Source organism: Poecilia reticulata, chromosome 19 (assembly GCF_904066995.2).
Source record: "Poecilia reticulata chromosome 19, P_reticulata-male-v2, whole genome shotgun sequence".
Taxonomy (NCBI): domain Eukaryota; kingdom Metazoa; phylum Chordata; class Actinopteri; order Cyprinodontiformes; family Poeciliidae; genus Poecilia; species Poecilia reticulata.
Genome location: NC_088848.1, coordinates 12,418,743 through 12,446,323, shown reverse-complemented (window position 1 = coordinate 12,446,323; position 27,581 = coordinate 12,418,743). Strand labels below are relative to the sequence as shown.

Below are 27,581 nucleotides of genomic sequence, written 5' to 3'. Positions count from 1 at the left end.
ATCAAGTGTCAGAGTTGGAATTACAACAACCCTGGTCTGACAGCACCAGTTTGGCATTCAGTCGCAACGGCCAGACATCCTACGTCACTTCAGCTAAAGAACAAGACTTTACAATCAGGCACACTGTATCAGGTATGCTTTGGTCCAACAGACACCTCCAATCTTGGCAAGTCTCTGAAACAAGATATTCAGTGGCATTGTCAGGGCACAGAGGGCAGGGCTTGAGCATTTCTATCAGATAACCAAGTGCAATTGTGCCCAGTGTGAGTTTCCAAAGCTTTGGTTGCATTTCTGAAAGGGTAGCTTAAAAGGTTGCCTTGCCAGGTTACTGCTAGGACCTGATTGTTTGGTTTTTTTGTGATCTTGACTGTTTGTTCTTTGGCATATTCTTGACACAACAGTAAAAGCATGGTTGCAAATCTTCTGTGAATGAAATGCAAGCCAGTGACAGACGCATTAACCGGGGTCCCTGGTAAGAATGAATAAAAAAGTAATCCCAAAGTAACAAACCATAATTTTTGACAGAATGACAGGCGATAGTTATTTTTTGTGCAACCCTTATTACCCTTAAATTAAAAGAAAACTTTGTTTCATTGTCCGCTGACACAGGATATCAGCTGTACAGAGTAATAGTCCAGGCTGTCTCAAGACTTACCTAAGTGTCTCTGATCCGAAACCTATTTTTTCCTTCCGGTTCATTTGACACTGAGTGTCTTCAAGTGGTCTGTAATGCAAAAAAAGTTAGGTAGGGGTTGTATTTTACTTTTTGTTATGCATCACTGCATCCAAATTACTGAGACTTTTTTTTAATTCTAAATATTCAGTTGGATTAAAATAATACATGGATTATTTGGTGCTCAGTGAGTTCCAGTTCTAAGCTCTCAGTGATCCACTTCAACCTCAACCTCATGTCCTGCCATTATCTTCTTCATCTGTCCGTCTCCTCATCTTCCTTTATTCATTTTCTTTTATTATGGTATTTGCTTTTGATTAGACAGTTGCTCCATCCATATCCTGCCTGTTTGTTTTTGTTTGTTTTAGGTCCACCGCAAACCTAAGGCATAATGGAAAGAATCAAATAACTGCATGACTCAAAAGCAGATTGTCACCTGCTATTATTTTAAATATTTTATAAGCATATATTCTTATGAGGGGAGCAAAAGTTTTTATTTTTCAGTGCACAGTCTTGCTTCAATGATAACAAAAATCTGAAAAAGTAATAGGAGATGGCAAACCACCATTAATTACTTTAAACTTTTTATAATCAATGATAAAAAATGTTGCCCATTATTTTTTAGAAATGTTCCACTTAATATTGACAGTTTATTATTAATAATTATTATTATTTATGCATATTTAATGTCTGTCAAAATACTATATTTTCTTCTATTAGTATCCATTATAAATGCATTCTGTTCCAATTGGAGAGCTACCATACAGTGTTGTTGTGTCCTTGGTAAGAACAGACCTTTAACTGTAGGGTAGGTACTTGCAAAGAAGACAATAACGTACTTACGTACTTGGATATCGAAAAAGGCCCGTGACCTCTGGTAAAAAAAAAGAACTGAGAGATGGACCTCAGAGTTAAGATGTGACATGTGGACAAAACACAGCTTTTAATCTTTGTGACGCATTCATGCTCAACAGCTTTATTATGGGCAGTCAAAGAAAGAGCCATAAAGACAAGGCACAAATGTAAACAATAAAACCTGACAGCAGTGCATGTACATTGACAGATTGGCTCTATCGCTTTGATACAGACTGGGTTTTGTTTAAAACATCCTCCATTTGTTAAAACTAGTGCTGCCATTTAACGTTAAATGGTCATGCTGTAAAATACCCATGTCTGCCCAGTAGGATGTAGACCATGACCTTAACTCTTTAATTTCCTAAATGCTTTCAATATGTACAAATCTTGCATGTTTCAGAATAGACCAAGTTTGCTGTTTTGCTTTTCTGGTATATACTTTATTCCTTTCAGACTTCTTCTTGCAGTAAGAACATCTATGCTAAAAAGTGCTGTTGTTAGTGTGACTTGGTAGCCCCCCAAGTTATGGTGTGTTGACTGAAGGGATCAGAATTATACTTTCACCAGCCACTCTTGTGGGTTAATGGAATGTTTTGCACCAGGGGTTATTGACACAAGTCACTTTTTGTTTCAAACACACTATTGTGGTCTTGGTTTCACGCTAGCCTGGTAAAAACCTGCCCCTGAAGCATACTGTTCAGTATGGAGCAGTATGCTTTGCTCCATACTGAACATCTTTGTTCACTTCCATTGCTGCCATTGCTAAATTTACAAGCAGACTACAATTCTAAAGCAGATCAGAAAATCGACTTCATCATTTACAACTTCTCCTTCTGTTTGCTGATTGGCCCAGTAAAAAAATCTACTGGAGACAATCAATCAAGGGGAGAAAGCCCAGACTGTACTGAAAACAGGAAATCTTTTCGAATGGAATTGGACAAAAGTTCTGTAATGCAACTATTTCGGCACAGAAAAATAATATACTATGCAATGCCATATTACTATTCAGTTCTTCTTCTGCTGATATCATTTAGTAAAAAAAAAATTTGAAAAAGATCAGATATTTTAGCTTCAGCTTGGCCAAATCGAGCTTTCAGTCACCAGCCAGTTTCATGGTTAATCTCAAAGAAGTACAAATGCACATCTAAAATACAGGCGTACAATGTAGTCTCTTGTTTTGTTCATTGCAGCACCAGTGACAGCAGCTAACCACCAAGTTATTAGTGACTCAAGCCTTTGTTGAGATGTAATGAACCTCTACCTTTACAATTATCCATATATCTTCTGACTTTTGTTGCTTTCTGTTTGGCACATAACACTGGAGGGAGTCAGAGAAAAGCACCCAGGGCTGGGTGACTTGTGAAACCTCACCACATCCAGGCTTTGAATTATGGATCTACGGTGGGTGAGAGCGGCGCTATAATCAGCAGGATGGCCAACCAAGTGATCCCTGCTGCTTTAATGAGCGGGCCAGCAGGTACTGTTGAGCAGCCATGAAAGGCGTGGCTGCGGTGCATCGTCGCACCCCGATGCGTTTTTATGGTGTTTTGAAAACTCCATCACACTAATTGGTTTCATGTCAGTGCATAAGCAAGCTGTTGTTTGACTTTGGCGTCTCGCAAGTATATGAATATTTTAGGAGTGGCTTTTTTTTCAAAGCCACCATGTGCAAATACATGCAATGACCACTTTGTTTTGTTTGCTTCAGGGGTAGAGTTCAGTGGGGTCATGACTTGCATCTAAATGAAAGGCATGATGTGCACTGGGGCTTTGAGTCAAGAAGTCCCTTCTCTTTTTACGTTGTTGCACTTCTTAATGCTTTAGGGTCTCTGATCTGGACTATAGATTTGCCTGTTTTGTCTTTTCATGTTAAAAAAAATATCGGTTTTCTATGGGGCTTTTTCTTTGGGAGGGGGGGGGAGCGGCAGTGGGGACATAGCACATCAAAAATAAACATTGCGCAAGGTTCTTAGTCTGAGGCAGTAATTCTTAAATCCAACAAAAAATGGACTTGAAGGATTTAATTGATGCATAGATGCAATCATTATACAATTCACTAAAAATATGCATTGCAGTTTATGTTGTTTCACATGTTATAGGGTGGGAAAAAATATTCGATTTTTCAGTACTTGACCTGTTTAATTGAAAGAAAATCAACAAAGAGAAGATTGTCAGCAATCAACAAAAACTGAAAGCTGGTTTGCAGCAAAAACAAAAAATTCTCGTTAACGTCTATCTCATAAAGCTTTGATCTTGCTGATCTTTGAGAGAATATGATCTGAAACCTGAACCAGCTAACAAGTGACTGCTCCTGAAAGAGTAGCAACAGCAGTGGACTTCATTCATGTTTTCTGCCTGGATGAGTTTAATTATCAAATTAGTGCTTGTTCCAATTAATGGATGTCTACTTGATTTATAAAGTAAAACAGGAAGTAATAACTTTTGAGTTATGTTTAGTTCTGTTGAAGTCGTTATTTAGTTCCAAAAAAGAGTTTCTTCTACAAAACTACTCCCAAGTTTCATACTGGTTGTAGCATTTGCTCATCACTAGTTTACATCTCACAGGCACTGACTATAGCAAAGGAAATAAATAAAAAATGGATACCAGCACTCTGTCACAGTATTGTTTTTGCCAGGTCATATTTTCACCAAACTGCTTGAAGTAACTTAATTTTTGGCCAAAGGCCATAAAATGTGTGATGTTCTCCTGTCATCCACTGAGTCATGGATTATGCCACTGCGCCTGTTCAGATTTGCTTGTTAAAGAAGACATGCTTCATTTTTACTCCGTGTCCAATAGCACGTGTTTTCATTTAGCTGCATGAGCAAATGACATGTAGGAATTTTATCATCACAGCTTACCTTGTCCTTTACATGACTTAACTCTATGTTAATTCCAAACACCAGGTCCTGACCTGTACTTCACCCTTGACTTTATTTCTCAGAAGCTTCTTAATACTGAACACAGAGTACTTTAAAGGTCATGTGCATGTGTTGAAAACTTCCGCGAGGTCAGTTCATTCCTGGCCTTAAATCCCCAGGGCACATTCCCAGACGTCCAAGCAATGTGATCAGAGCCAGCCCCTTAGAGTTTTATCAAGGGACTTAAGAAAATTAGAGATCTTATATCTTCCTATACACCAGCTGTTACATGTGCATGTTCATGGAGGGAGCTGTGGAGGCAGTGTAACTCAAGAAACACAGGTGACAGATGGGAATAGAGGTGTTATCAACACCCTGAGTAGCACGTGATTTTTTTCCCCAGAGCATCCACATAGACAAAAGTGTGTGGACATTTGATACCTGCATCACTTGCAGTTATGTAAGAATGCTGTTGCATACTCATCAGCTTCCTTAAGGAAACTCAGGGATACTGATACTTTACACAAAATATGCTGAAATTGAGAAGTAGGGCTGCACAATTTCAGCAAATATTGAATTTGATTCTTTTGAAGGAAATGGAAATAATCATACTGATTATGACTAACACTCATTTTCTTTACCCTTTTTCAATGTTCTAACCCCTCTCCATAAGCTCTTTTCAGCCACTAAAAAATACTCCTAATTTATGGGCGCCAAGGAAAAAGGAAGCTTTCATTTTTCTATGAGATCTGCACACATTTGTGGTTCATTGTGATTGTGAGACCATAAAATCAAGACTTTTAGCAGAGAACAGGAGGGGTTAGTTGAGTACTGAACCGTTGCATAGGTTAGTTAATTTCAATGTTTAATGTCTAATTTTTATCCAGTTTCCGCAGTACTATCAAAGGCATGCTGTTGTTTGTGAAGCATATTGGTTTTGCTGAAACCAAAAAGCTTCTGACCTTGTATTTTAAAACAAATGTCTCTTTGGTCTCATAACTTTTGTTGTGACATTAAATTAGAACTCATTCATCTCTGCAGCTCCAAGCATAAGGAATAGGAAGAAAACCATAATGAGACCACTTAGTGCTGCACGCTTCTCTCCTTTGCTTCTTCTGTGTTGAAATCGTTGTTGCTTTGTCTTTTCAGTCCCTCCTCATTTTCTCTTTCTCAAGTGCTACATCCTCCTCTCCCGTTCACCTTTTTACTGATTACAGCCTGTGCGAGTTTTCCTTGGCCCTCCGCCTTTATGCGTTGTTGTCAGTTTATCAGAAGTGAAATGTCTGCTCTTGAATTTCAATTGAGAGGCTTCAAAGTGAGCTGCTCGATGGTTAGGGCGTCATATCAAACAGGCCGTGTGCTTCGGTGTTAGAAGGGCTCCGAGGACTCTCAGGGTCTGCTGCTGAACAAAGCTGACCAGCTAATCACACCAGGTGAAGTCCCAGCTGCCCCATCATTCTGCAGCATCTAAAGTGAGGACAGAAGGCTTCCTTCTTTTTATTGGCCCTGTTGTCTATCATACGCCACATGAAGGGCAGTTTCTTCCATTAACTGTAATAATTCCATCTCACTTGCACCTACTCTGACAGATATTGATCACCACTTTTAATTTATTTATTTGTTGGATATGTAGTGTACTTCTCTGGTGCGCAGCTTTTAGAGGTGAGAAAACAAAAGGTTCCGTATTAGACAAAGGCTCTGTCAAGCAGCACAATCAGAACAACTTGACATTTCAGTTTCTTCATAATCGCATACATGCCGTGTCCCAGTGCTGTCAAGGCTGTGTCTGACACAAGGATGCTTTTTTTTTTTTTTACTTTTGTTTGACATTCAGTTTTCTTTTGTTTTTGAAAGGCCATATGTCATAATGTGTATAACTTTGTTATTTGATCAGAAAAAAAGGGAATGCCTATTTGCAATTTATTTGTTTAATAAGATTTCTCTGTTCTTTCTGTAAAATTTGGTCATATGTGACATTTACTGTGATTTAAAAATCTTTTTAATCAAGGGAAACTGCAGAAATAACAATCTGTCCTGTTTCTTAAGCCCTCTCATTCTATTTGTTCTTTCATTTTTATTCAACATCCTTTCAGCGTGATCAGAAAGAGAACTTTTGATTAGTGAAAGAGTAATTTGTGATGTCTATACTCAGGGGGTTTACTTAGAGACTGTCGAGTACATCTATTAAACTGAAAAAAACAATACCAACAGTGACTGAATTTACTGAAAATTGAATGCACTTGTTTGTACTTTTGGAGGAACTAATCACATTTGCAATCTTCCAAGCAAATGAGTTACGAACCATTAAGGCAGCTGTTGCTGATGACTGTGTTAAGTACCGCGTCTCATTGCAGTCTCATTGATGTTTACATATTTACACCACATACAAAGCGATTCACTAGAACATTTGGAGAAAAAATCTGTCATTGAAAATAACTAGCCCTTTCACTCGCCACTACAGACGTGCTTTTGAAGTTCAATGTTTACACTGAGATCTATTCAGCATTCCTATTCAATCTGGAAAGTGTAGAATGTGGTCAAACTGAATATAGAAAAAGGTAATATGGTATGACAATGGTTGTTGTTGCAGACATAAGTATTCATCCTATCATCTAAATGTTTTAGTCATTCATCCATGATAATTCATGTGACATAATTTTCAATGATCAGTTTAGTAAATTAAGATCAAACTTGCTCATTAGCTCAGCATTACAGTGTAACTGACAAAGACACACGCCATCAAGGATAATTAGGCACCCAGATGTCAAAGTGGGCTTTGACACCACACTCACTGAGTCTTTTTCATTCCTCATTATTGTTAGATGGTGGTTCTGATGGACCCTATGGAAGATCCAGATGACATCCTGCGTGCCAATCGCTCCAGGGAGAAGACTTACATGTTTGACGTGGCGTTCGACTTCTCGGCTAGTCAGGTTAGTTAGAGAAGAGAGCTCACCTGAATCATAAGCTGAGTAAAGCTAAAATAAATGAGCAACATTTTAATGTGTTTTTGTTCCTATCATTGTTTCTTCTTGCTTTCCTCCTCATTTGCAGGAAGAGGTTTACCGCGCTACAACCAAAGGGCTCATTGAAGGGCTCATATCAGGCTACAATGCCACGGTGTTTGCCTATGGACCCACAGGTTTGTGTTCAACTCTGTCTGTGTGTTCAACAAGACCTAGCCAGACATCCAGGCCGTCATTCTCGAAGCGCATGTATTATTATGCTGACCCTCAGTATGCGATCAGCCTGAATTAGTCAGCACCCTCGCTGGAAGATGAAGTGAAACCTTTTAGAGATCTATTTTTTTGTATTCAGCAAAGGTATAATGAGAAAATGAGTCATGCTTCGCCTGTAGTGGAAGTAAAAGGCTTACAAAGACTTTTTAGGCTGGCAAAGACTAGTTGAGCTAGGGAAGATATTCAAATAGCAACCGTTTAGTGAAAATAGGTCAATAAGCAACAGTGAACTTGTAACTTGACTTAAAGTTAAAAAACTTTAACGTCTTAAAGAGACACGAGAAAATTCAAGGCATCAGATACATCTGAAGCCAACATAGTTACTTGATTGTGCTATAAAATGACACTGTGTGCCTAGAAAAATACATACTGCCCTTTAAGCATTAAGCTTGCAAATCTTCCCATGCTGGAAAAAATTATTAGATATTTTCAAAGCAACATTAATTTCTTTGTCCTCCTTGGAGCACACAATCTGCATATTACCCTTTTAATATACATATTGTGGAGAAAACTAATCAATAATTGCTTGAGCTTAAATCCCTTTTTTGTTCTTCACAAGAACAAAAAAAGACTCATGCTTTGCCTGTGCATGAGTCTTGTTCTTGTTCTTTTCAAGAACAAGAACAAGTTGGGAAGAACTGCACTTAGCACTTAAACAAAATGTTATGCTTTATTCCAGGTTGTGGGAAGACATACACCATGTTAGGCACTGACAAAGAGCCAGGAATCTACGTTCGCACACTGAATGACTTGTTTCGTGCCATCGAGGAGACTAGTGATGACATGCTGTACAGCGTGTCAATGTCCTATCTAGAGGTAAGTCCTTTATCTGCAAGGAAGTTCAGATACATTACTCCCATTTTACAACCATCAACTTACATATATTTGTTTTAGGATTTTTATTTATGTGTAGTAACACAAAGTACTACATATTTGGGAAGTAGGAAGAGAATAACACATAGCTTTCAAAATCACTTAAGCATAAAAATCTGAGAAGTGTCACGTCCATTTGTTCCGAACCCCCGAGAGCTAAGTAGATGTGCCTGGAATTACAGCTGCAATTTTATGGGGGTATGTGCCTTTTAGCTGTTCACATTTACAAACTGAAATTTTTGTCCTTTCTTCTTTGAAAATAAGCTCAAAGTCGTTGGACAGAAAGCATAATGGTCATTTTTCAAGTTGTATCACACATTCTGTTTTGGATTTAGTCCTGGGATTTGACACATTCTAACCCACATTAATATGAATGCTATGAAAAACTGTAAATGTTTTGCTATCATTGCAAGCTTAAATATGATCAAAAACAATGTCCTTGATGTCCAACTTTGAACACTTAAGTGTTTCGCTCTTTGTGTTGCTTTTGCTGAACTGCTGTTTCTGTCATCTTGTGCCTTTGAAGAGATTTTTTCTCCCTTTTTTGACTCGATTTGTCTGTGGGTAATTAGCTGTGGATGAATCTGGGGTCTGATTATGCTCATTTTTCTGTGTGCCTGCTGGACTCAGCTTCACACCTCATTAAAGACAAGCAGGAACAGCTCAACTTGTCCATTTAGTTCCCTAAACAGCACCAGATACAATGAAGCTGGTTCATTTGTGTCATAGAAATATAACTTTACAATGCTGTGAGTGGTCTCTTATTTTCAGACATAAGCACTGAAGAAGATAAAAAGACCCTTTCAAATGCAAGAGTTTATTGCATTTCTTTTGCTTTTTTCTCTCTTCCATCAATGAAGAGCTTTTTTTGGTGTTCTGAATATTTCCCAAAACCTTTCCTAAACGATTTTTATTTGTTAAGCAATGCCAAAAAAAAACATTAGTTATATACTAGTCCCTTAAGTGCAGTTCCAAATACCAGTTTGTAGGATTAGTACAACATGGATTTCCAAGAAATACAAAGAAGTTTCTCAATGAATCTAGATGAAGTTTTGAGAAACACATAAAAACTGATTTGCCCAAATGACACAAATATTCAAAACATTAAGATAAATCCAAAACTCTTCGATAGACTCCCTTTAAATAATGTTTCTTTCTTTTTTTCTTTTTTTTTTTTGGCTAAATTCAGTATTTTTCCAGTGTTGAGAATATCTAAGTGCAGGCCTCAGAACTTGAATGAATATCTGGGCTGCAGACAGAGATATCCTTCCCGTTTAGTTTGGGAACACCTGCATTCTCTGTGAAAAGGATAAAAAGAAAAAATACAAAACCCCTATCTAGATGTGGCAAAAGCACTGTATCGTCTGTCCTTCTGAGAGTTGAATCAGCCTACAATTGTTTTCAAGAAGAAATGTTGAACACAATAATTCAACAACCTGCACTTACCAAACCAAAAACACTGTCCAAACGAGTAAGCAAGCTTACTGTGGAGCAGCACGTTCAGTCCCGCTCTGAGAGGCAGCATAACTTGACAATTAGGTAAGAGTAAAGTGTGTCATCAGTTTATCTCGGGCTATCTTTTAAAGTTTTAATTTTATTTCCAAACTTGACCCTAACATTAAGTCAGGCATTTAGAAAATCCTAATTACTAATAGTTATATTCAATGTAATAGTACCGCTGTGATTTAAAATGCATCCTGGTTTTTCCCATGTATCGGATGAAAGCTTTATTCTTTTGCATTTTAAGGAACTAAACATAATCAAAAACCTGAGTTTGTCCTGTTGTCAAACTTTGACTTTTTGTCATGAAAAGTAATTGCTTTAATAATGCTGATCTTGTCCCAAAAAAACTTTACAGTTATATAATGACATTACCTTAGCCCCAACAGGGATTCATATATTTTAACCCTGCCTTCTTTCAGTAACAGTTACTATAAATGTATTGTTTGGTCTGTACAAAATTCATCTTGATTGCTTATCCAACCCAATACATCCAAGAGCTCCATAACAGATGTTGACTGAACACAAGTGAATGTCATTTTCAAGGCTTGTGAAAGACCCTGGCGACTAGCTAGACAGGCTTTTGACAAGCCTGAGAGATTTCAGTTGTCTGGAGCGTTTTTATTTGTTTCTCCATCATCTACTTGTCCTCGATCACTTCAATCCGTTTGTACAGAGTCTGGAGTTCTGTTTGATTCTGTCTGAGGAAGCAGGTATAGAATACTAACTGGATTTATAACGAAGCCATGTTTACTGTAGAGTATCAACAGAATTTGCTCCATTCTCTGGCTGTCAAGAATAAATTGGAGTAGCAAAAGTAACTTAATGACAAAGTTCTGGATACTAAGAGCAGTCAGCCTTCAACTGAAAATCAAAGTGGCACAAATAAAGCACTTGTCTCGCACAATTTCAGCCTATTGGAGGGGTTTTTGCATTTGGCATCAAAATTGCGGCTTTTGTTTTCACTGCCAGCCGCTGTCATTATGAACACTAAGGGACAAATTTATTGCCGCATAGCTTTTTAGTTTCTCGTTGAGTGGGTGGGAGTGACATTCTTTTCCATCAAAATGTCAGAAACTGCATGTAGAACAAGCTCTCTGACCTGCGTTCGTTTTGCGACTTTGAATCCTCAAATGACTGCATGTGTGAGGCGTGTGTGTTTGCTGTTTCCAGGGAGCAATCTGTTACTGCCGCCGCCTCATAGCGAAGAGGTTAAATGGCATTTTATGGATGAATTGAGCAAAGTGCACGCGTCTGTTGCTTCTCTTGTTTGGCTCTCGCTTTTTGTCACGTGTGCAGTCACTACAGCACATGTACAGGAACACACCAATACATCCTACAGTTCTTCCTCATTTATTTCAGAATGCAATATCTGATATCTGATTTAAACTTCTAAGTTGTCTACTGAGCACACCTTTCAGAGCTGGTAGCATCATGTTATACCCCAAGCTCTTTTACGCTCTATCTGAAGTGAGAGCTGGGGAAGTAAAAAATAACATAGCCGATATTAAGATGTCAGTGTGAATGACAGCATACTGCTATAGTATACTTTTGGCTAAGAGTGAGTTTGGCAGTAAGTTTGTCCTAAAATTTCAGCCTGTCATCCTGTGGTCACTTTTCAGGATCTTGTTTCGGCTTTCAACTGAATGTGTCTTGAAAGGTTTAAATTATTTTATCATTGACCAAAATGTTCTTACACTGGTGTGATAACAGTATCACACCCGGATCCTGGATAAATTTTAACTGTTTATTTTTGTCAGTAACTCCATTCTGATAAAAAGAAAAAAGAAAACCCTGACATGATATGATACATTATATTTAGAAAAAAAAATTTTTAAATCACTAATTCCTCTCAAGTTTGATGTTTGAGACTTTCAGCTAATGACAAACTTTTCCAAAAATTTTGTTTGGCTCATCTTGTTTTAATCTGTCCCATGTCCTTTTCAGTGGTTTTGTAGTTGTTATTGTTATATATAAGTATGTTGTTAGTCGTTCTTGTTTATTGGTTGTCTTTTTTCTTGTCTGGAGCCTTGAATGGAAAAATGGTTCCATCCAGGAGATGTTTTTTTTTTTCCCCCAACAGTGGTAGTTTGTTAACATTTTCTCTCTAACTTAATGAGTCACAAAAAATTTATGCTTTTCTGTTCTAACTTTGGATGTTCTGGTTCACATCTTTAGATGTCTAACGTTACTTGAAAACTTCTCTTCTCTGTTTTCGTTTTCCCAAACTCTCTTTTCAAACTTAATTATAAATATCTAATTTTATGCCATTCAAACTATGCCTTTAATCTCAAGAGAGACACTAAGGAATTGTTTAATGATATTAAAACCTTAAATCAACTTGGATTATATTTTAAACATTTATATTAAAGAAACCATTTTATCCTGTTCTTCTAGTTTGCAGAAATGCTGGTACAGCTTGCTATTGAGTTTGGCCTTATCGAAATATTTGATTATAAAATGTTTTCAATGCGTAAAAAAATTGATTGATCCGGAGTAAATCTCCAGCTGGATAAATATCCAGAATTTGATCCCTTCTTTGAATGTGTTATGGATTCATTCCCCTCAGAGATGATTTTTTTTTTGTTTGATTTTTGAGATTATCTATCAATCTTTTTAAATTACTATTCTATATAGTAGTATTAAACCAGCTACACCACATGCTTAAAAAATAACAGTAGTAGACCATTTTTGTGTGTACCAGTAATTAATTTGAGTTTTGTTATTTAATTGAATTGCAGAACAAAAAATGCTTATTGTATTCTTATTACATGTACGCATTCCAACTGATTCATGCTGTCTGAAGAATGTTTTATATTTCTATCTATATATTTACAGATCTACAATGAGATGATCAGAGACCTGCTGAACCCATCATCAGGTTTCTTGGATCTAAGAGAAGACTCTAAGGGTGTGATTCAAGTTGCAGGCATCACGGAAGTGTCGACCATCAACGCCCAGGAGGTGAGAGGATACCCTGTGCAGTTTTATCGCACGGTTAAAAACCTATGAACACTCCTGACTGCCTCACTCGTGTCTCCTCAGATCATGGAGTTGCTAATGAAGGGCAACAAGCAGCGCACGCAGGAGCCAACGGCCGCTAATCAGACATCGTCTCGCTCCCACGCTGTGCTGCAGGTTGCCGTCAAGCAGCAGAGCCGTTGTCGTGACGTTTTGCAGGAGGTCCGCTTCGCTCGGCTTTTCATGATTGACCTCGCCGGCTCAGAAAGAGCTGCTCAGGTGGATGGATTTGTCGCTTTGTGCTTGTGTTTAGATATCTTTTGATAACATTAAGTTCAAAATTCAAGGTCCTTCTACTCTTTGCATGTGATTGAACATGGCGCTGCGTAGCATACGCTTCTACATCTAAACCGGAGCTTCCCCTCAACGTTGCCTTATTTTGCAATTTCACTTTTCAAGGTGAACATCATTTTATGACGGAGACTACAGTGCCTTGCAAAAGTACTCATAGCCTTCAAAGTTTCTGAAGTTACACCTACAAGTGTCAATGGATTTCACAAATTGAGTGTTGTATTATTCTCCCATTATTCAGATTTCCTCCTTAATCTCCCTAAAAAAAAAAACATGAATTCTACCAATTGTGTGAAAAAGTTATGCACTACTGGTGGTTTTTGCAAAACGCTGCATGAACCACTCAGATTATTAAATGCATATATCAGTAGTGTCAACTTTGATTACACTTATGTGAATCATACTTCAGAGTTTTCCCAGTGACTGTCATTGGTACACGACTTCCATTTCATAATCTTTAATGCGTCCATTTCATCAAATTTATTGGGCAGCTGTAACAGCTAGTAATTATTCTTTTTATTGCTTTGCTGTTGTAATTTCTCATTCAATCATAGCAACATCACAGTTGAGGAGCCAACTGCTATAATGTAGAATTACATGATCAGATATTACCTAGTACATTTTGCAACAACTTTATGAACAAAAGTTAATCTCTCAATTTGTTAGATCCCGAAAGTGAAGTAAATCCTCTCATTTAGTCCGATCCTCTCCTGCAGGCGATGTCGGTCACGATGTCCTGCATGAGATCCTCGTTATATGTTCTGCAGGCTTCCTTGACCACAAGCAGGACTCCAAATTATAGTTAAAGTTGCTGCCTGTCACTCAGGCTGATTTGAGAAATCTGTTCCTTTCACCATTTTACTTGCACTGATCTATTACCATTTTCCTGCTTAGAATATTTTCATTGGAAATGGGTTCACTGAATCCTTTTTATTTTTCTTGCCATTATGCAGCCACACATCTGTTTATTTGAGTTATGAAGGTCTGTCAAGCTCTGTGATTATAGTGAGGGCTTTTCAGACTCACCCTGCAGTTTCAGATGCAATGTGTTTGGTAGCGCCTTCCTGTTTTGGAGGACGTCACTCAAAATCCTCGTTTTGTTTCAGAGAAGTATTTCATAACTACTTATATACTTCAAAAATCAAAAATAACTTTTTTGTTTTTCTTGCTTTAAAATATGATACAATCCTTGTTTGATCTAAATGTGACTAAATCCAAATGTATTTATGAAGTATGTGTCTTATTTTTCTCTCAGTAAGAAAAATGTGTTTCACTGAAGTGAGGTGAAATTGTTCAGTCTTGGACTTCTCTTTGACTTTTCGTCTCTACGGTATTCACCATATAAATGAAATCTCCCTGGTACTAGTTGGATGCCTTTTGTTGCTTGCTATTCCCAGTCTCCCTCTAGCTCCTTTTACTGAAAGCTTTCATTTGACCCCTGTCACAGGGACAAAGTGATAAAAAAAAAAAACCTGTGAGTTCAGAGGTTTTCTCACCCATCGATCTCTGCCTCTTTCAGACCCAGAATAGAGGTCAGCGATTGAAAGAAGGAGCTCACATCAATCGCTCCCTCCTGGCTTTGGGCAACTGCATTAACGCCCTGAGTGACAAAAATGGCAACAAGTACGTCAACTATCGAGACAGCAAGTTGACGCGCCTCCTGAAGGTACTGCAGTTGAGAAAAGATTCCTTTCTTTATACAGTGCCTAGCAAAAGACGTCACGCATTTGCACAGAATTCAAACAAGCTTCTTTGATAGACCGAGACAAAGTAGTGCAGAATTGTGAGCTGCTAATCTGAAAAGTGTGTGGCGCATTTGTGTTTCTACGAGGATTGACTCTGGCGAGTAGAATGCAAATGCTTTCCACACTTTTCAAATTTTTAGTTAAAATATTTTTTAAAACCAACTATAATGTTTCTCCTACTTCACAGTAATGCATTATTTAGTAGTATTAAATCTCAAGACTGGACCTGTAAAACACACAAAAAATGTTTAAGCCACTCTTTTATAATCACAAAAATGTGTCTCATATTTCAATTACAGGACTCGTTGGGTGGGAACAGCAGAACGGTGATGATAGCCCATATTAGCCCCGCCTCTATAGCTTTCGAGGAGTCTCGAAACACACTGACGTATGCTGACCGTGCCAAAAGCATTCGTACACGGGTAAACATTTATTTCACTCTAATAAAGGCTCACCTTGAAGTGGATTGGATTTTTTTTCCCAGACATATTGTTTCCCATCACTGTTTGCTTTAGGTGAAGAAGAACCTAATAAATGTGTCATACCACATTGCTCAGTACACAAACATCATCTCTGACCTCCGCTGTGAAATCCAGCGGCTCAAAAAGAAGATTGCGGAGCAGGCGAGCCGGCAGGTCGGCTCCGACCGAGCTGACATCCGAAACGTCCAGGGTAAATTTGATCGTCTCTACTTTAAACGAGTAAAAAACACATAGCTCAACATCTGTTGAAAACTGTATTCATGTTTCTTTCTTCCTTTCTTTCTTTCTCTTTGTATTTCCACTGTCTTTCAGCGGAGGTCCAAGCCCACTCCAGCCAGCAGAGCAGAGCAGAGATGGACGAGTTGAGGGAGCAGCTTTTGGATGCTTTCCGACAGCAGATGAAGATCAGGAAGAGCCTGATTGAGCTGGAGAACAGCAACATGGAGATCCAGATCGACACCTCTAAACACCTCGTCACCATTGCAGAGTCAGTCGGATTTCTGCTGTTTCTTTCCACCGCAGAGCACACCTGTCATTTAAAATCTAACAATCCAGATTGTCACATTTTTAGCAGCTGTCTTCCAGTTAATATTTATAATTCTCAATTCTCCGGGGGTTTAAATCAAATAGACCCTTATTCTTGCTCTCGTCTGGCTTAATTAAATTAATTAGTGTACAGCAAGTATTTTCTCTGTAGCTATCTCATGTTATTATCTGTTAACAGTGAAGCAAATCTAATTATGAATTTCCTTGACTAGAAAGTCTATTCAAAGTAAAGAATTATTGGAAGCTTTAGAACATGTAACTGCAACTGTTGGTAAAAACCTTTATAACAATATACACATATCATGTGCCCTAGCTGGGAGCAGGAGCAGAGTAAGCGCAGGAGAAAGTGGCGTGCAGAAAGAAGGAAGGAAAGTGTCAATAAAGACGAAAGTGAGAAGGATTCGGATTGCCCAGAGTCTCCCCCAGACAGCACAGAGACCCGGGAGGTAGCAGTGGCTCGGGAAAACCTACTCACCCTCATGGCTGAGCAGAAGAAGATTCAAAAGCAGAAGGTTTGCTTCTTCAAAATGCTAGGATTAGAATACATTCTGACGTTCTCCCATGCTGAATAAAAATAACCTCTGATTGAAGGGTTTGCTGGAGCAGAGGTTTCTGGAGCTCCGGGATCGAGCCCGGCGCCTGGAGGAGCTCCTTCCTCGCAGGGTGAGCTCAGAGGAGCAACGCGAAGTCCTCTGCCTCCTCTGCAAGGTCCACGAGCTGGAGATCGGGAACGTGGAGATGCAGTCCCACGCTCTGATCAAAGACAACGTCATCCGGCAGAAAAACTTTGTGGTTCAGCGCTTTGAGCAGCACAGACACCTGTGTGATGAGATCATTCAGCAACAGAGACAATTCATAGATGGTAATTTACTTTTAAATCATTACGCTGCGTTTGATCTTTGCGTGGAACTCGTCTAAAGATTTTTCTAAAGATTTTTCAGCCGTCAGTTGAAAAATGCATGTGTGCTGTGTGCATTTCTCAGGTTATTAACCCTGACAAGAAATTAAAGAAATCGCAACCCTGTGACTTCATGCACAAAGGCTTGAGTGGCGACATGGCTTGAATAGAAAAACTTGTCCACACACGAAAAAACCCCAGATGTTTAAAACTGCACAGGGGCCTAGATCCAAACACATTTTTTCTTGAGTCAAGGTTGACTGGCATAGTCCTGATCAATCTTCCAGTTCCTTCTGATCGTGCCTCACACCGCCACTGTATAGGTACAGGCAGCCTCAGCCTCAAGCACAGCTCCATCAGGATTATTCTTGACAACTTAAAGTAGCCAGTAATCAAATTTTCATCTCGGGCCAGAAAATAATCTCGGTTTCTCGAAACACAATCTCTTCCCGCTGCCCCATTCGGGTGGATGTCCACTTTAGAAGACATGTGATGAAACAATTTTATCGGGATGTTAGTTGTTAAAAGATTTGTTTTCAGCACTCACAAGTCATCCTGAGAGAGTTTCTGCTACTCATCCATACTGAGTGTGCAACGCTTTAAATGCCTGTTCATAAAACTAGCTTATAGCACCCATGTACATGTCTCTCTCTGCATGTTTCAGAGCACAGCCTGCTTGTACCGCCACACCTCCAGGAACTATATGAGATGTACATGAGGGAGCTGGATGAGAGGAAGCTGGAGAGAGCTGTAGCCTTGGACAAGGTGACCAACAGACAAACCATCAAGGTGACAGTGTCATGTCGAATCAATTAGTTAAGATGCTTAGACATGAATTAAACTGACAGGACAAATTATGAAGGTGTTTTCTGTATTCTTATTTGCAGGAAGGATCTTTACCAAAGATCTCTCTGCCGGGTCAAGGTCGCGATTACACACAGGATGTAGATTCCGACCAGGAGAGCTTACGCGACATGTTCGCAGAGAACAGACGAGGTCAAGCCAGAATGCGCAGACACACCTTACCCCCAATTCTCCCTGAAGCTGAGCCGTAAGTGGAGATCATTTTCTTATTCTTTACTCATAACATGCATTTAAAAGTGCATTTACTCATTGACTTGATTTCATATTTTCTCTGCCTCAGGGACAGGGTGTTTAAAAGCAGTCCTCACGCCAAGCAGATAAAGAACTCGGCTGTAATGACCCCTCCTCCGATACACATAAATGGGAAAGGCAACAGAGAGGTAAGGACAATTCCTATACACCGGCTACTCTGCTTTGTTTCAGGTAAAAATCCTGAGAGGTACCTCTCAGTTACGTTATCAAAAATGATCTCCAAAAGGTTATGTATTTCAGTGATTCAATTCAAAATGAGAACGTTTCATATTGTATCAATTTATATAAACATCAAGAGTTCCTAAGAAAATTAATTTACAGAAATAAACACTTAAAATATTTCCGTCTTTGTGTATTAACATCTACATCATATGCGAGTTTAACATCAGAAATCAATTCTGGAACATTCAAAACACGAATGCAGTCTGACCAGTTCTTTTCCTTTTTAAACAGCACCACCCTCTGTTTCATTTAGGCTCTCACAGATTTGTACCTCTTTTAGATTTTCTCTCTCTTTTAAAATCTTAAAAAGAAACTTTGGATCTCCAGAGTAAAAATATACTACAAGATTTGATTTTGGAAAGACACTGATATTATCAAAGTAACACTGCAGTGAATGTTTGGTCGCAATGAGTCCCTCTGATCCTCACGTCTGCAGCTGCAGCCTCTGGCTCCTGAAAGCTTCACAAGCTACAGCCACCTCAGCCACAGCATCAGCAGCCAACTGGACTCATCACCCGAGAGCAGCGAAGCGGGGGGTGATATGACCATTTCTCGAAATGGTAAGATCCTTCATCACATATGGTATTCATTATGGACTTGTTAACACCTGCAGAGAAGCTTTTTGTTTGTCTGTGTTCATTAAAGTACTTCCGGTGATTGTTCTGTGAAAACACAGCATGAAACATTTATTCCAGCAATCCCTCAAATGTCTACCTGTTCTGTTCTTATATAACAGTATGGAGAGACAAATTAGCTACATGAGTCAATTCATTTATTTTAGTGTCCCAAACAGCAAGCAAATGTCTTCACATCACATGCAGAACATATAGAAGGTGAAGATTGTGAATGCAACACAAACCTACTTAACCAACTGCCTTCAGAAATGAACAACTGGACAAGCGTCTACTTTTCTTCATTTTAATCTTGGTTTGAATCCAGCTGTTTTGGGAAGACCCCGGAGGTTTGGTAGAGAGCAGTAGAGGACAAACAGCTTCATGAAGACCTAGGAACAATTTGAGGGCTGAGCAGAAGGAAAAACTTCAAATATTAATACATTAGTGAGCTAGTAGTTGTGGATTTCACAAAAATAATGAGAAGACAGCTTCCATTAAACGTATGAAAGGAAGTTCTCTGGTCACCAAAGTAGCACATTTTGTCTTGATATTAAACGGTATGGGTGACGGAAAATTAACACCCTGAAGACACCATAAAAACACGGTGAGGCTGTGGTGACTCTTCTTCTCTGCATTCATGGATTTCTTTGTGTTGCTCTATCATAAAATCTAAATAAAAAACATTGAGGTATATTGTAATGTGATAAATTATGAAACAGTGCAGTGCAATCATCCAACCAAGAGACAAGTTAATGCATCACTATGCCCTCAGTGTTTGGCAATTCCTTTGCGAAGATGCAGAAAATAGCGTCTCCGGCACAAATCATATTTTATACCTTAAACGAAAGCCAAGCAGAAGATATTTCATATGAATCATTCCGACTTTTATCCCTCACCTAAAATATTTCTTTTACCATGTCTGCACAGAACGGCAGCAGATCCTTAAAGGGGTTCAGAACATTGTGGTAAAAGCAGCCCGTCGACGTTCCAAAGCCCTGGAGGTGGATGTCCTTCGGTTACCTGCTGCCCCCTCTCCCCTAGACCACAAAAAGCAGAAAAGCAACCTCTCTTTAATCGAGGGTCCCCCGAGAGGCATACCCTTGCAGCGTGGCAGGCAGCCGAGCCCTGAACTGAGACATGCCACCTCTGATGATAACCTGTCCAGCAGCACAGGGGAGGGACCGGGCCTGCACGTGACCTGGACACGTCCTCGCAACCACCACGCCGCCAACAAGAACCAAACACCTCGCGAGGTGGACTTTGAGGCCCGTCGCAAGAAAAGACGCTCAAGATCTTTTGAGGTCACTGGTCAAGCAGTGAGTCATTTTAATTTGTTATTAAATATTGTGAAGTGTGAAATATCTTTGAAGGTTTCCGTCCACCTTTGTCTCAAATCATTTTTGACCAAATTCGTAGCCAATTTCAAGTGGCTATGATTTTGGCTACTTGAAATTCTCATGAAGTGCAAGCTGCTCTCTCAAAACGCACTTCTTGGACCGTCACATTTGGAACTTAGTGAAATACCAAAATGATACAACTGCATACCGTAAACCAGTCATTGGTTCTACGACAGCTTTGACAGATCTTGTCACATGGCAGTTTGTTTGGCTGAGAGAACCATCGGCGCTCTGGTATCTAAGTTGTTGCTTCAGTCCTAACATTTCCTCACTTCTCTCTCATGCAGCTGCCTCAGACCAAAGCCATCACAGCTCAGAGGTTTCGTCCTCTGGACAGCACATCGGACCCTCATCTTCATGTTAACGGCCAACCCCAGGCCCCCGTGGTGCGTCCACAGTACAGAGGGGTCCCTCCCATCGCCAAAGTCAGGCCTCACCACAGCAATCACACACATACAGGTGACCAGTTATCCTTGTTAGTGGATAGAAAGTGACATTCTTTATGGTTCAATCTCCTTATTTAATTCATTTGTCTCCATAGGAACAAATGGCGAGTCCTCCACAGCCAGCATTAATAACCTGAAGAGAGGACCTCTGCTCCGGCAGCCCCACCCTCTTCTCTATGTCACCACCACAGGCACCGGGGCCCAGCGCACTCGCAGACACTGAGCTAAACACAAGCACTTACAGCCACACCAGCTGCGCCTGAAAGACAAGATTTAGGGACTAGTGGAAAAACTATGACAGAAAAGGACAAACAGTAAGCAGACGAAGCCTGGATGTCTTAACACAGGTGCTGTCATATGCGTCCACCATGTATGAGGCCACTCTAAGATCCACTTACCTGAAGACACCACAGATTTGTACATTAACAGTGCCCATTCTGTCCTGTGTGGTGTCTTCACTTTAGTCCGCTGCTGTGCTGAATATCTTGTGTTTTGGTGAAGTTGCGAAGATGTGAAGCTCACCGTGAACGCAACTCAGTTGTTTGTTGTGACCGTTTCTGTTTTTTGTTTTTTTGAAATATATGTATGTGTATTTTTGGTCTTTGTTATGAAAACCTGAAACAAAAAAAACTAAACTAAGACACTCTAAGCTCAGCTTAAGGATGTAAATACAGTCTGACTTCATGTATCAAAACAATGCAGAGAAAACTCACACATGCATCCTAATGTCAGTGTTCTACTACACTGAGCTAATGCTGTACTGGTAAAATGTAGGCATTCATTTTTGTTCTTATCAGACTGAAGCACTGATATTTGTGGAGAAAAACTAAATGTATGTGTTTTGTGGATTCTATATCATTTCCCCACACTTGAGGTCTCTGCCTTTTTAAACCAAATATTTCCTTATTGAATATCATGTTTGTGTAAATGCATACCCTGGCATCACAAGATGTTTTGTTTTCCAGATTAGTCGGTTCAGCTTTTAATTACCTGTTTAACAAATGCCTTTTTCTTTTACAATATTGACAGTTTTCATATTTGTTCCTTTCTATTCTTTTTTTTTTTTTGTACATTTTTTTATTTGTACCTAAATAAAATTGACTGGATTGTGTATTTTTGATCTACTGCCTGTTGGCTTAATTGGTATTTTGTAGGAATGATGGACATGTGAGTTTTGCCATTTAACAATTTGGGAAGACGAGATGATTATGTCACAGCTTTGTAAGCTTCTGATTACAAAGCTGAATTAAACAGGCAGACCTACCTAGTCACATTTAAGAAGAATAAGAATGAAATTGTTTAAATTTGTATATCTCACTGCCATGTTCTAAAATGTCCACTAGATGGCGGAGTCGCATTATTAGAAAAGCAGCATTTAATTTTAAGGCATTCACACCGATGTATATTTTAACTTGAGCATTTTCCGTATTGTTACAGGGATACATGTTGGAAATATGTATCCCTGTAACAATAAAAACGAAATACACACACGAAATGAAATTGAAAGCAATATTAGCCTATAACAAATTTTCATTATTTAAGACTGATAGGTTTTATAAAAAAATTAGAAAGGCTGATTTAGTTTTCAAAATGACTCCAAAATTGTTGTCTGTCTAAAAGTGCATTTTAGAATTACCGCCTGGTCGCATCGGCCAACGTTTTTCTTGTCCAATAAAAAACGCTTACAGCTTGATCGATCGGTCAGTTGACCAATCAGAGCTTAGATTCCCGTCTCGAATGATAGTGCACGTATGGCTGATTTGCAACCCGCTGAAGCAACAGTGGAGAAGAAGAGAAAATGTCGCTGACTTCAACTCGGACCGTTCTAGGATCAGTGGCCTCTTAGGGGGAAAAAAAACACACCAGTTCGGTGAGTAGCGCCATCGTCATCAGTCACAACTTAAATTAGGATGCATGCGTATCTGGAAGTCAACACAGACCGTAGTTTTCTCTGCCGATTTGGGTCATTTTTCTTTGACGTTTGACAGCGACCGAAACAGACGAAAACAGCAACAGTAGCGGCTGGCAGCCATGATGGCTGTTTGGAACATTGAATGCGGCGGTTTTATTAACATTTGCAGAGTGGTTAGCTTAAAGTTTAGAGCGTTGCTGCATAGTCAGCATGGCTACATCATTAAATTATGGTTTACTTAAACGTTAAATAGTCATATAAAACAATTAAGCTACCTTTAAACGTGAAATTATACGATTCTATGGATTATATTAGTTTGTTATTTTTAAGTTAACCCACGTTGAAAAAAAGTCTATAAACATTTGTAGAGAATTTCATTCTTAAGCCCGAAAAATACAGTTTTCGCCCGTTTTTGTTTGTTCGGTCTGTTCATTGAGGAGCTGAGCTCTAATATAATCGGCATACACTGAAAGTGCGATTTATTTGTCGTGACGCTTCGCCTGTAGTAGCTCTGTACTTTCACATGTACTAATAAAAAAAGAGAAATTGTCACAAACTAAGTTATTAAGTATGTCATATTATAAATTAGGTGGGTTTGTAAGGTTTTCCCATTTTGAGACAGATATTTCCTTATTTATCACATCAAAACTTGTTGCAATGTGTTTTGATTAGCAAACTACAATGTATACCTGGTTAATGTATTTACAAATATTGTTGTGAAGAAGTTTAAAACACTTCCGTTATAAAACAATACATATCTGAAAAGGGATGTTAACAGACACTCCATCCTCTTAGACTGAGTATGAGCCATTGTACAAAGAACAATTGGCAAAAATGTTACGTTGCTCAATGTGCAAAGCTGGTGCAAAGATGTAATATGCTCAGTGCTTTTTCTGGTCATTATTTTTTTCTAAACATTTACTTCAGATTTGCACAATGACTATCAGTTCAGTCCACTCCTTAGTACAGTTTTTTTTAACTCAATTTCTAATCAGGTTTTATTTTCTCTTTCAGAATAAATCTTCTGCTGTGGTGTCAGGAGTAGTTCCAAGTGTCAATAAAAAGAATATAAATTGTAAACGAGAGGTGTTTTCTTGATAAAAACAAAACAGAACTGTTTTTTTCTTTAGCTATTGTTATCAGTATTAAAACTGTAGTAAGATTATGTATCCAGGACTTCAAGATAAACCTGAGCTAGTACTTATACCCTCTTATTTTACTCCTTCTGCTTGAAAAGAAAGATTTTTGTGAAAATATGGACCCCGCTTCCAGGATGGTGGGTCTGGATCCCCAAGCAAACATGGTTTTCACAGTTGTAAAGCCAGTTATGAGCATCTTTCAGGTGTCCCCAGAGCAGGGCAACAACATATCTCAAAGTGGCATGGGCATGCAAAGTTTATCTGAAAATGCATTAGTCCTCCCTCAGCAGGCACAAGGTCAGGCTCAGTTAGATCAGAACCATTTGGAAATGCACAGCACTCAGCCTCATGTTCAGCCACAGATGCAGGCTACTGCCCAGCACCAAGGGGAAGAGGTCCCCCAACACCAGGAGGTGTCGGCAAACTCAAGCACAAACTCTGAGTCTAATACCGAGATGCCCTTTGCAGAAGTGTCTTCTCTCCTGGATCCCAACATGAAAGGATCCAAAGCTCGTAAGTGACCACCGGTGAAGGTTTTGGTCTGCCTTCTCTTTGCTAAGTTTATTCAGGATCTATGTATTGCAGTTTGCATAAATTCGGTTTTCAAATTACCAACGTTGCTGCGCTGATTTGTCTCATTCTGTCTGACTTCATCCTCAGGAAAATATCTCATCTCGTATGATGAAATTAAAAGACGCCTGCAGGCCCCAGAGAAGATGTCCCTGCGGTCTCTGGCAGCATACACTCGGGTCAGCAGAGGCCCAGCCAGCAAGAAAACACTTCTGGAGTCACTGAATGTCCTTGGGCTCACGCCCAGCACAACCACCGCAGTATCCTCCTCCTTCTCCAAACTCACTGAAGGTGACAGATGCACTTTTAATAAAGAGCAGCGTATACAAACTAAGGATATGTAGCAAATCTAAAAAAAAAAAAAAAGTGTTCAGAGATCCTCTACGTCCAGTCTGAGTGAGTTTGAGCAATTTTGCAAAGATTTAGGGGCAAAAACTCCAGTCTCTGGATGTGAAAAGCTAGTGGAGGACATACTTCAAAAATGCGTGAAACTGTTTCTGTAGCTAAAGACAGTTTAATTCTGTGTCGATCCAGGAAAGCTGGATACAAACGCACACCTGGCACTTGCTACATAAAGTTTCAGTTATTTATATTGAAGTCTGTGGTTGTAATGACACATGAAAGTTTACTTGACAAGTTGGATGTTAAAATATCTTTTTGTTTGTTTTTGTTTTCAGGTGACACCAGAGCTCTGTGTGAAGATATGAAAGATTTTTCCCACGATTACATTGACTACAGTAACATGGCCAAACAACTCATCCCTGAGATGAACACAGTTCAACACTGGTCCAAAATTATTGAAACAAAGTATGAATGTGCTTACGATCAATCAAAATTAGCGTGACTGTGAGAGTCGTGTCAGCGTAACGCTTCGCCTCTTTCCCACAGGAACCATCTCGAGGACATGAGAAAATGTTTCAAGGACCCAGTAAACAGCGGCGCGTTTGACAACGTCACTCATGGCCTCGGTCTCGGAATGTTGGACGTTGCGTTAGACATGATCGTCATGGTAATCGATCAGCAGATCCGCATCCTGTCTGGTGCGGCGGCGTCGGACCCCGTCGACTCGGGTCTGCCGTCCCGTCGCATTCGCAGGCGCCAGCGCAAGCTGCGTTCGTCCGACAACGAGAGATCTCACAAGATTTGCGGGGGGATGAAGGAGCAGGGGAAGATCGTTTTAAAAAGCAAGGGACGAGCCAGAGACAGGAAGAAGATGAGGACGGAGTCTGGGATCTCCGAAGCCGTCGTGTCCCACGCAGAGCAGAGCAAGCCGGATAATGGTCAGAGTAACGTCCTCACCCTGGTCTCTGTGGGTTATGAAACGGTCTCCAGTGGTATGAATGTATCTGGAACTGTTTGACACCTGCTGAACTCGCCAATTCACACAGCCGATCTAGGACAAAACACCAGCTAGACTAAGCCACTTAAACTCCAATGAAGAAAACCAAGTGCTCCGTCACACCCTGATGCATCTTTTACCGTTTCCAGACTATCTGAAAATCACTGGAGAGTAGATTGATTTTGACATAGTAGGATTAGTTAGTTTGCAGTGGTTGAGTAAAAAGCATAGATGTACAGGTGTGTCATTAATTACTGGAAAGTTCATTTCTTTCATCATATTCATTCAAAAATAGACGCTTATGTAAAACTCTTTACACGCAGTGGTGCATTTCAAACATTTATTTCTGTTATTTTTGATGATTACTGAAAACCAAAATTACTTGTGCTGGAAAATTAGAACACCGCCTTGGAAAACAAGCATTCAAAGACTTTGTTTTGCGTCTGCCATGCAAGCGTCGAGCGAGATACTTAACATAACTTTTATGTGTTTAAAGTCATTTTTATTTTCGTTCACCTAATTCTGAGAGACTGCATTTTATAGTTTCATTCCTTGAAAGCCACAATGTTTGTGATATTTACGTAAATGCGTACTTAAAATCCACCTGAAATAAACGAACTTTTCATTGAACTTCTTCAGAAAAGTAGCAGCCTTAAATGTTAGTAGAAAGTTACATGATTAATTAATCTCATGAGACATGAGTGGAAAGCTGTGTATTAGTACCAAGGTATGTAGTAGCTTCGTCAAAGACGGTAATAAGTGGCTGATCCAGTCACTGATTGGCTTTGTGTACCATTAATGAGATTTTCCTCTTAGACTTTGATTGTATGAATGTTTGTAGGGAAGCATTGTTCAGGCTTTTACTGACCAATACTGACTTATGGTTTTCTGTGAGGTTGGAGCTGTTGATTTAGTTTTTTTTGGGGTGGTGGGGGGATAAGAACTTTCACTAGTATAAATTCACCTAATTTGTCTTCAGTCAACAACTGTACATACTAAACACTGATTATGAAATAACTAAAAATGGTCCAAAGGTTAAAAGATCAGTTTTGAATCTGAAAGAAACTAAACAAGTTGCCTCTTATCCCCATTTATTTATTCAGGCATTGACCTTTAACCTTTATCTGATTTTTACTAGCATGCTGTTAGTTGATGCATTTAGAGATTTAAAAAATTGGCATTTAATAAAAAAAGGAATTGTATCTGAGCAGCTGATGCTCAGATAACAATCAAGGGCTTTTCTTTCTTTTTTTTTCCACCTTCTTTGGCTGATTGACCAGTTAAACCACTAAACTTTTGTTTGGGATAGAAATTAATTTGCCTAGTCTTAGTGACTCTTGTTTTTCATCTGTCATTTCCTCTGGGTATTGTGCAAAACTCTGGGAAAGATGGTTGTAATAGCACATTTTTATTATTATTATCCAGGTATATAAAGAGTAAACAGAAGAAGAAATCACTCTTTCACAGTTCTGTAAATAATCCAAAGATTCAAACCATGCAAGGTAGGATTTGGAAAAACCTACTAGAGTTGTATGATTGGTTGTCTCGGTTTAACTGTTTTTACATAGTAATAACATATTATTTAAAGCCAGTAAGCCAATTTCAGAGCAGTCAAACATGTGAGTTATTTTCTCTTTGGTGAACTTAAGTGAGTAAAATGTTTCTTTTATGTTATGATTCCAATACGACTCATCTGAATGTGAGTGCTGGCTTGAGAATTGCCAGAGATAAAAAGATGTATATGTTTGCTCTACATCTTTATTTATTGTCTAGATTATTAGTTTCTCAGTGGCACTATATATAATTTTTCAACTTTGAATAAAAAACAAACAACTTTATTT

General features: G+C 39.1%; 2 protein-coding genes across 3 annotated transcripts in view; both read left to right on the top strand.

The window, feature by feature from the left end:
• Positions 1-21,893, top strand: part of kif19 (kinesin family member 19) — a 36,720-nt gene extending 14,827 nt beyond the window's left edge. Inside the window, exons 3-20 of one of the 2 annotated variants that reach the window (XM_081600955.1) lie at positions 7,213-7,323; positions 7,445-7,532; positions 8,309-8,445; positions 12,841-12,966; positions 13,048-13,242; positions 14,834-14,980; positions 15,359-15,481; positions 15,575-15,731; positions 15,854-16,028; positions 16,401-16,599; positions 16,679-16,949; positions 17,650-17,750; positions 17,873-18,036; positions 18,130-18,229; positions 18,760-18,883; positions 19,865-20,253; positions 20,622-20,793; positions 20,876-21,893. In XM_081600955.1, coding sequence (XP_081457081.1) covers positions 7,213-7,323; positions 7,445-7,532; positions 8,309-8,445; positions 12,841-12,966; positions 13,048-13,242; positions 14,834-14,980; positions 15,359-15,481; positions 15,575-15,731; positions 15,854-16,028; positions 16,401-16,599; positions 16,679-16,949; positions 17,650-17,750; positions 17,873-18,036; positions 18,130-18,229; positions 18,760-18,883; positions 19,865-20,253; positions 20,622-20,793; positions 20,876-21,003 — 2,907 coding nt within the window. In that variant the 3' untranslated portion in view covers positions 21,004-21,893. Of the gene's footprint in view, positions 1-7,212; positions 7,324-7,444; positions 7,533-8,308; positions 8,446-12,840; positions 12,967-13,047; positions 13,243-14,833; positions 14,981-15,358; positions 15,482-15,574; positions 15,732-15,853; positions 16,029-16,400; positions 16,600-16,678; positions 16,950-17,649; positions 17,775-17,872; positions 18,037-18,129; positions 18,230-18,759; positions 18,884-19,864; positions 20,254-20,621; positions 20,794-20,875 lie in introns of both variants that reach the window. The other variant, XM_081600954.1, reaches the window with a different exon arrangement.
• Positions 21,894-22,515: 622 nt separating this feature from the next.
• Positions 22,516-27,578, top strand: LOC103481639 (uncharacterized). Its single transcript, XM_008437260.3, has 5 exons — positions 22,516-22,650; positions 23,707-24,344; positions 24,492-24,692; positions 25,079-25,208; positions 25,290-27,578. The coding sequence occupies exons 2-5, from the start codon at positions 23,948-23,950 to the stop codon at positions 25,759-25,761; spliced, it is 1,200 nt and encodes a 399-aa protein (XP_008435482.2). The 5' UTR covers positions 22,516-22,650; positions 23,707-23,947; the 3' UTR covers positions 25,762-27,578.
• Positions 27,579-27,581: the final 3 nt, after the last annotated feature.

What these genes read in the sequence shown, in the direction of transcription:
- LOC103481639 (XM_008437260.3), top strand. Translation starts at nt 23,948, where the DNA reads ATGGACCCCGCTTCCAGGATGGTGGGTCTGGATCCCCAAGCAAACATG. An exon ending in CATGAAAGGATCCAAAGCTC is followed by an intron (nt 24,345 to 24,491) that starts GTAAGTGACCAC and finishes CTTCATCCTCAG; the next exon opens with GAAAATATCTCATCTCGTAT. An exon ending in TCCAAAATTATTGAAACAAA is followed by an intron (nt 25,209 to 25,289) that starts GTATGAATGTGC and finishes TCTTTCCCACAG; the next exon opens with GAACCATCTCGAGGACATGA.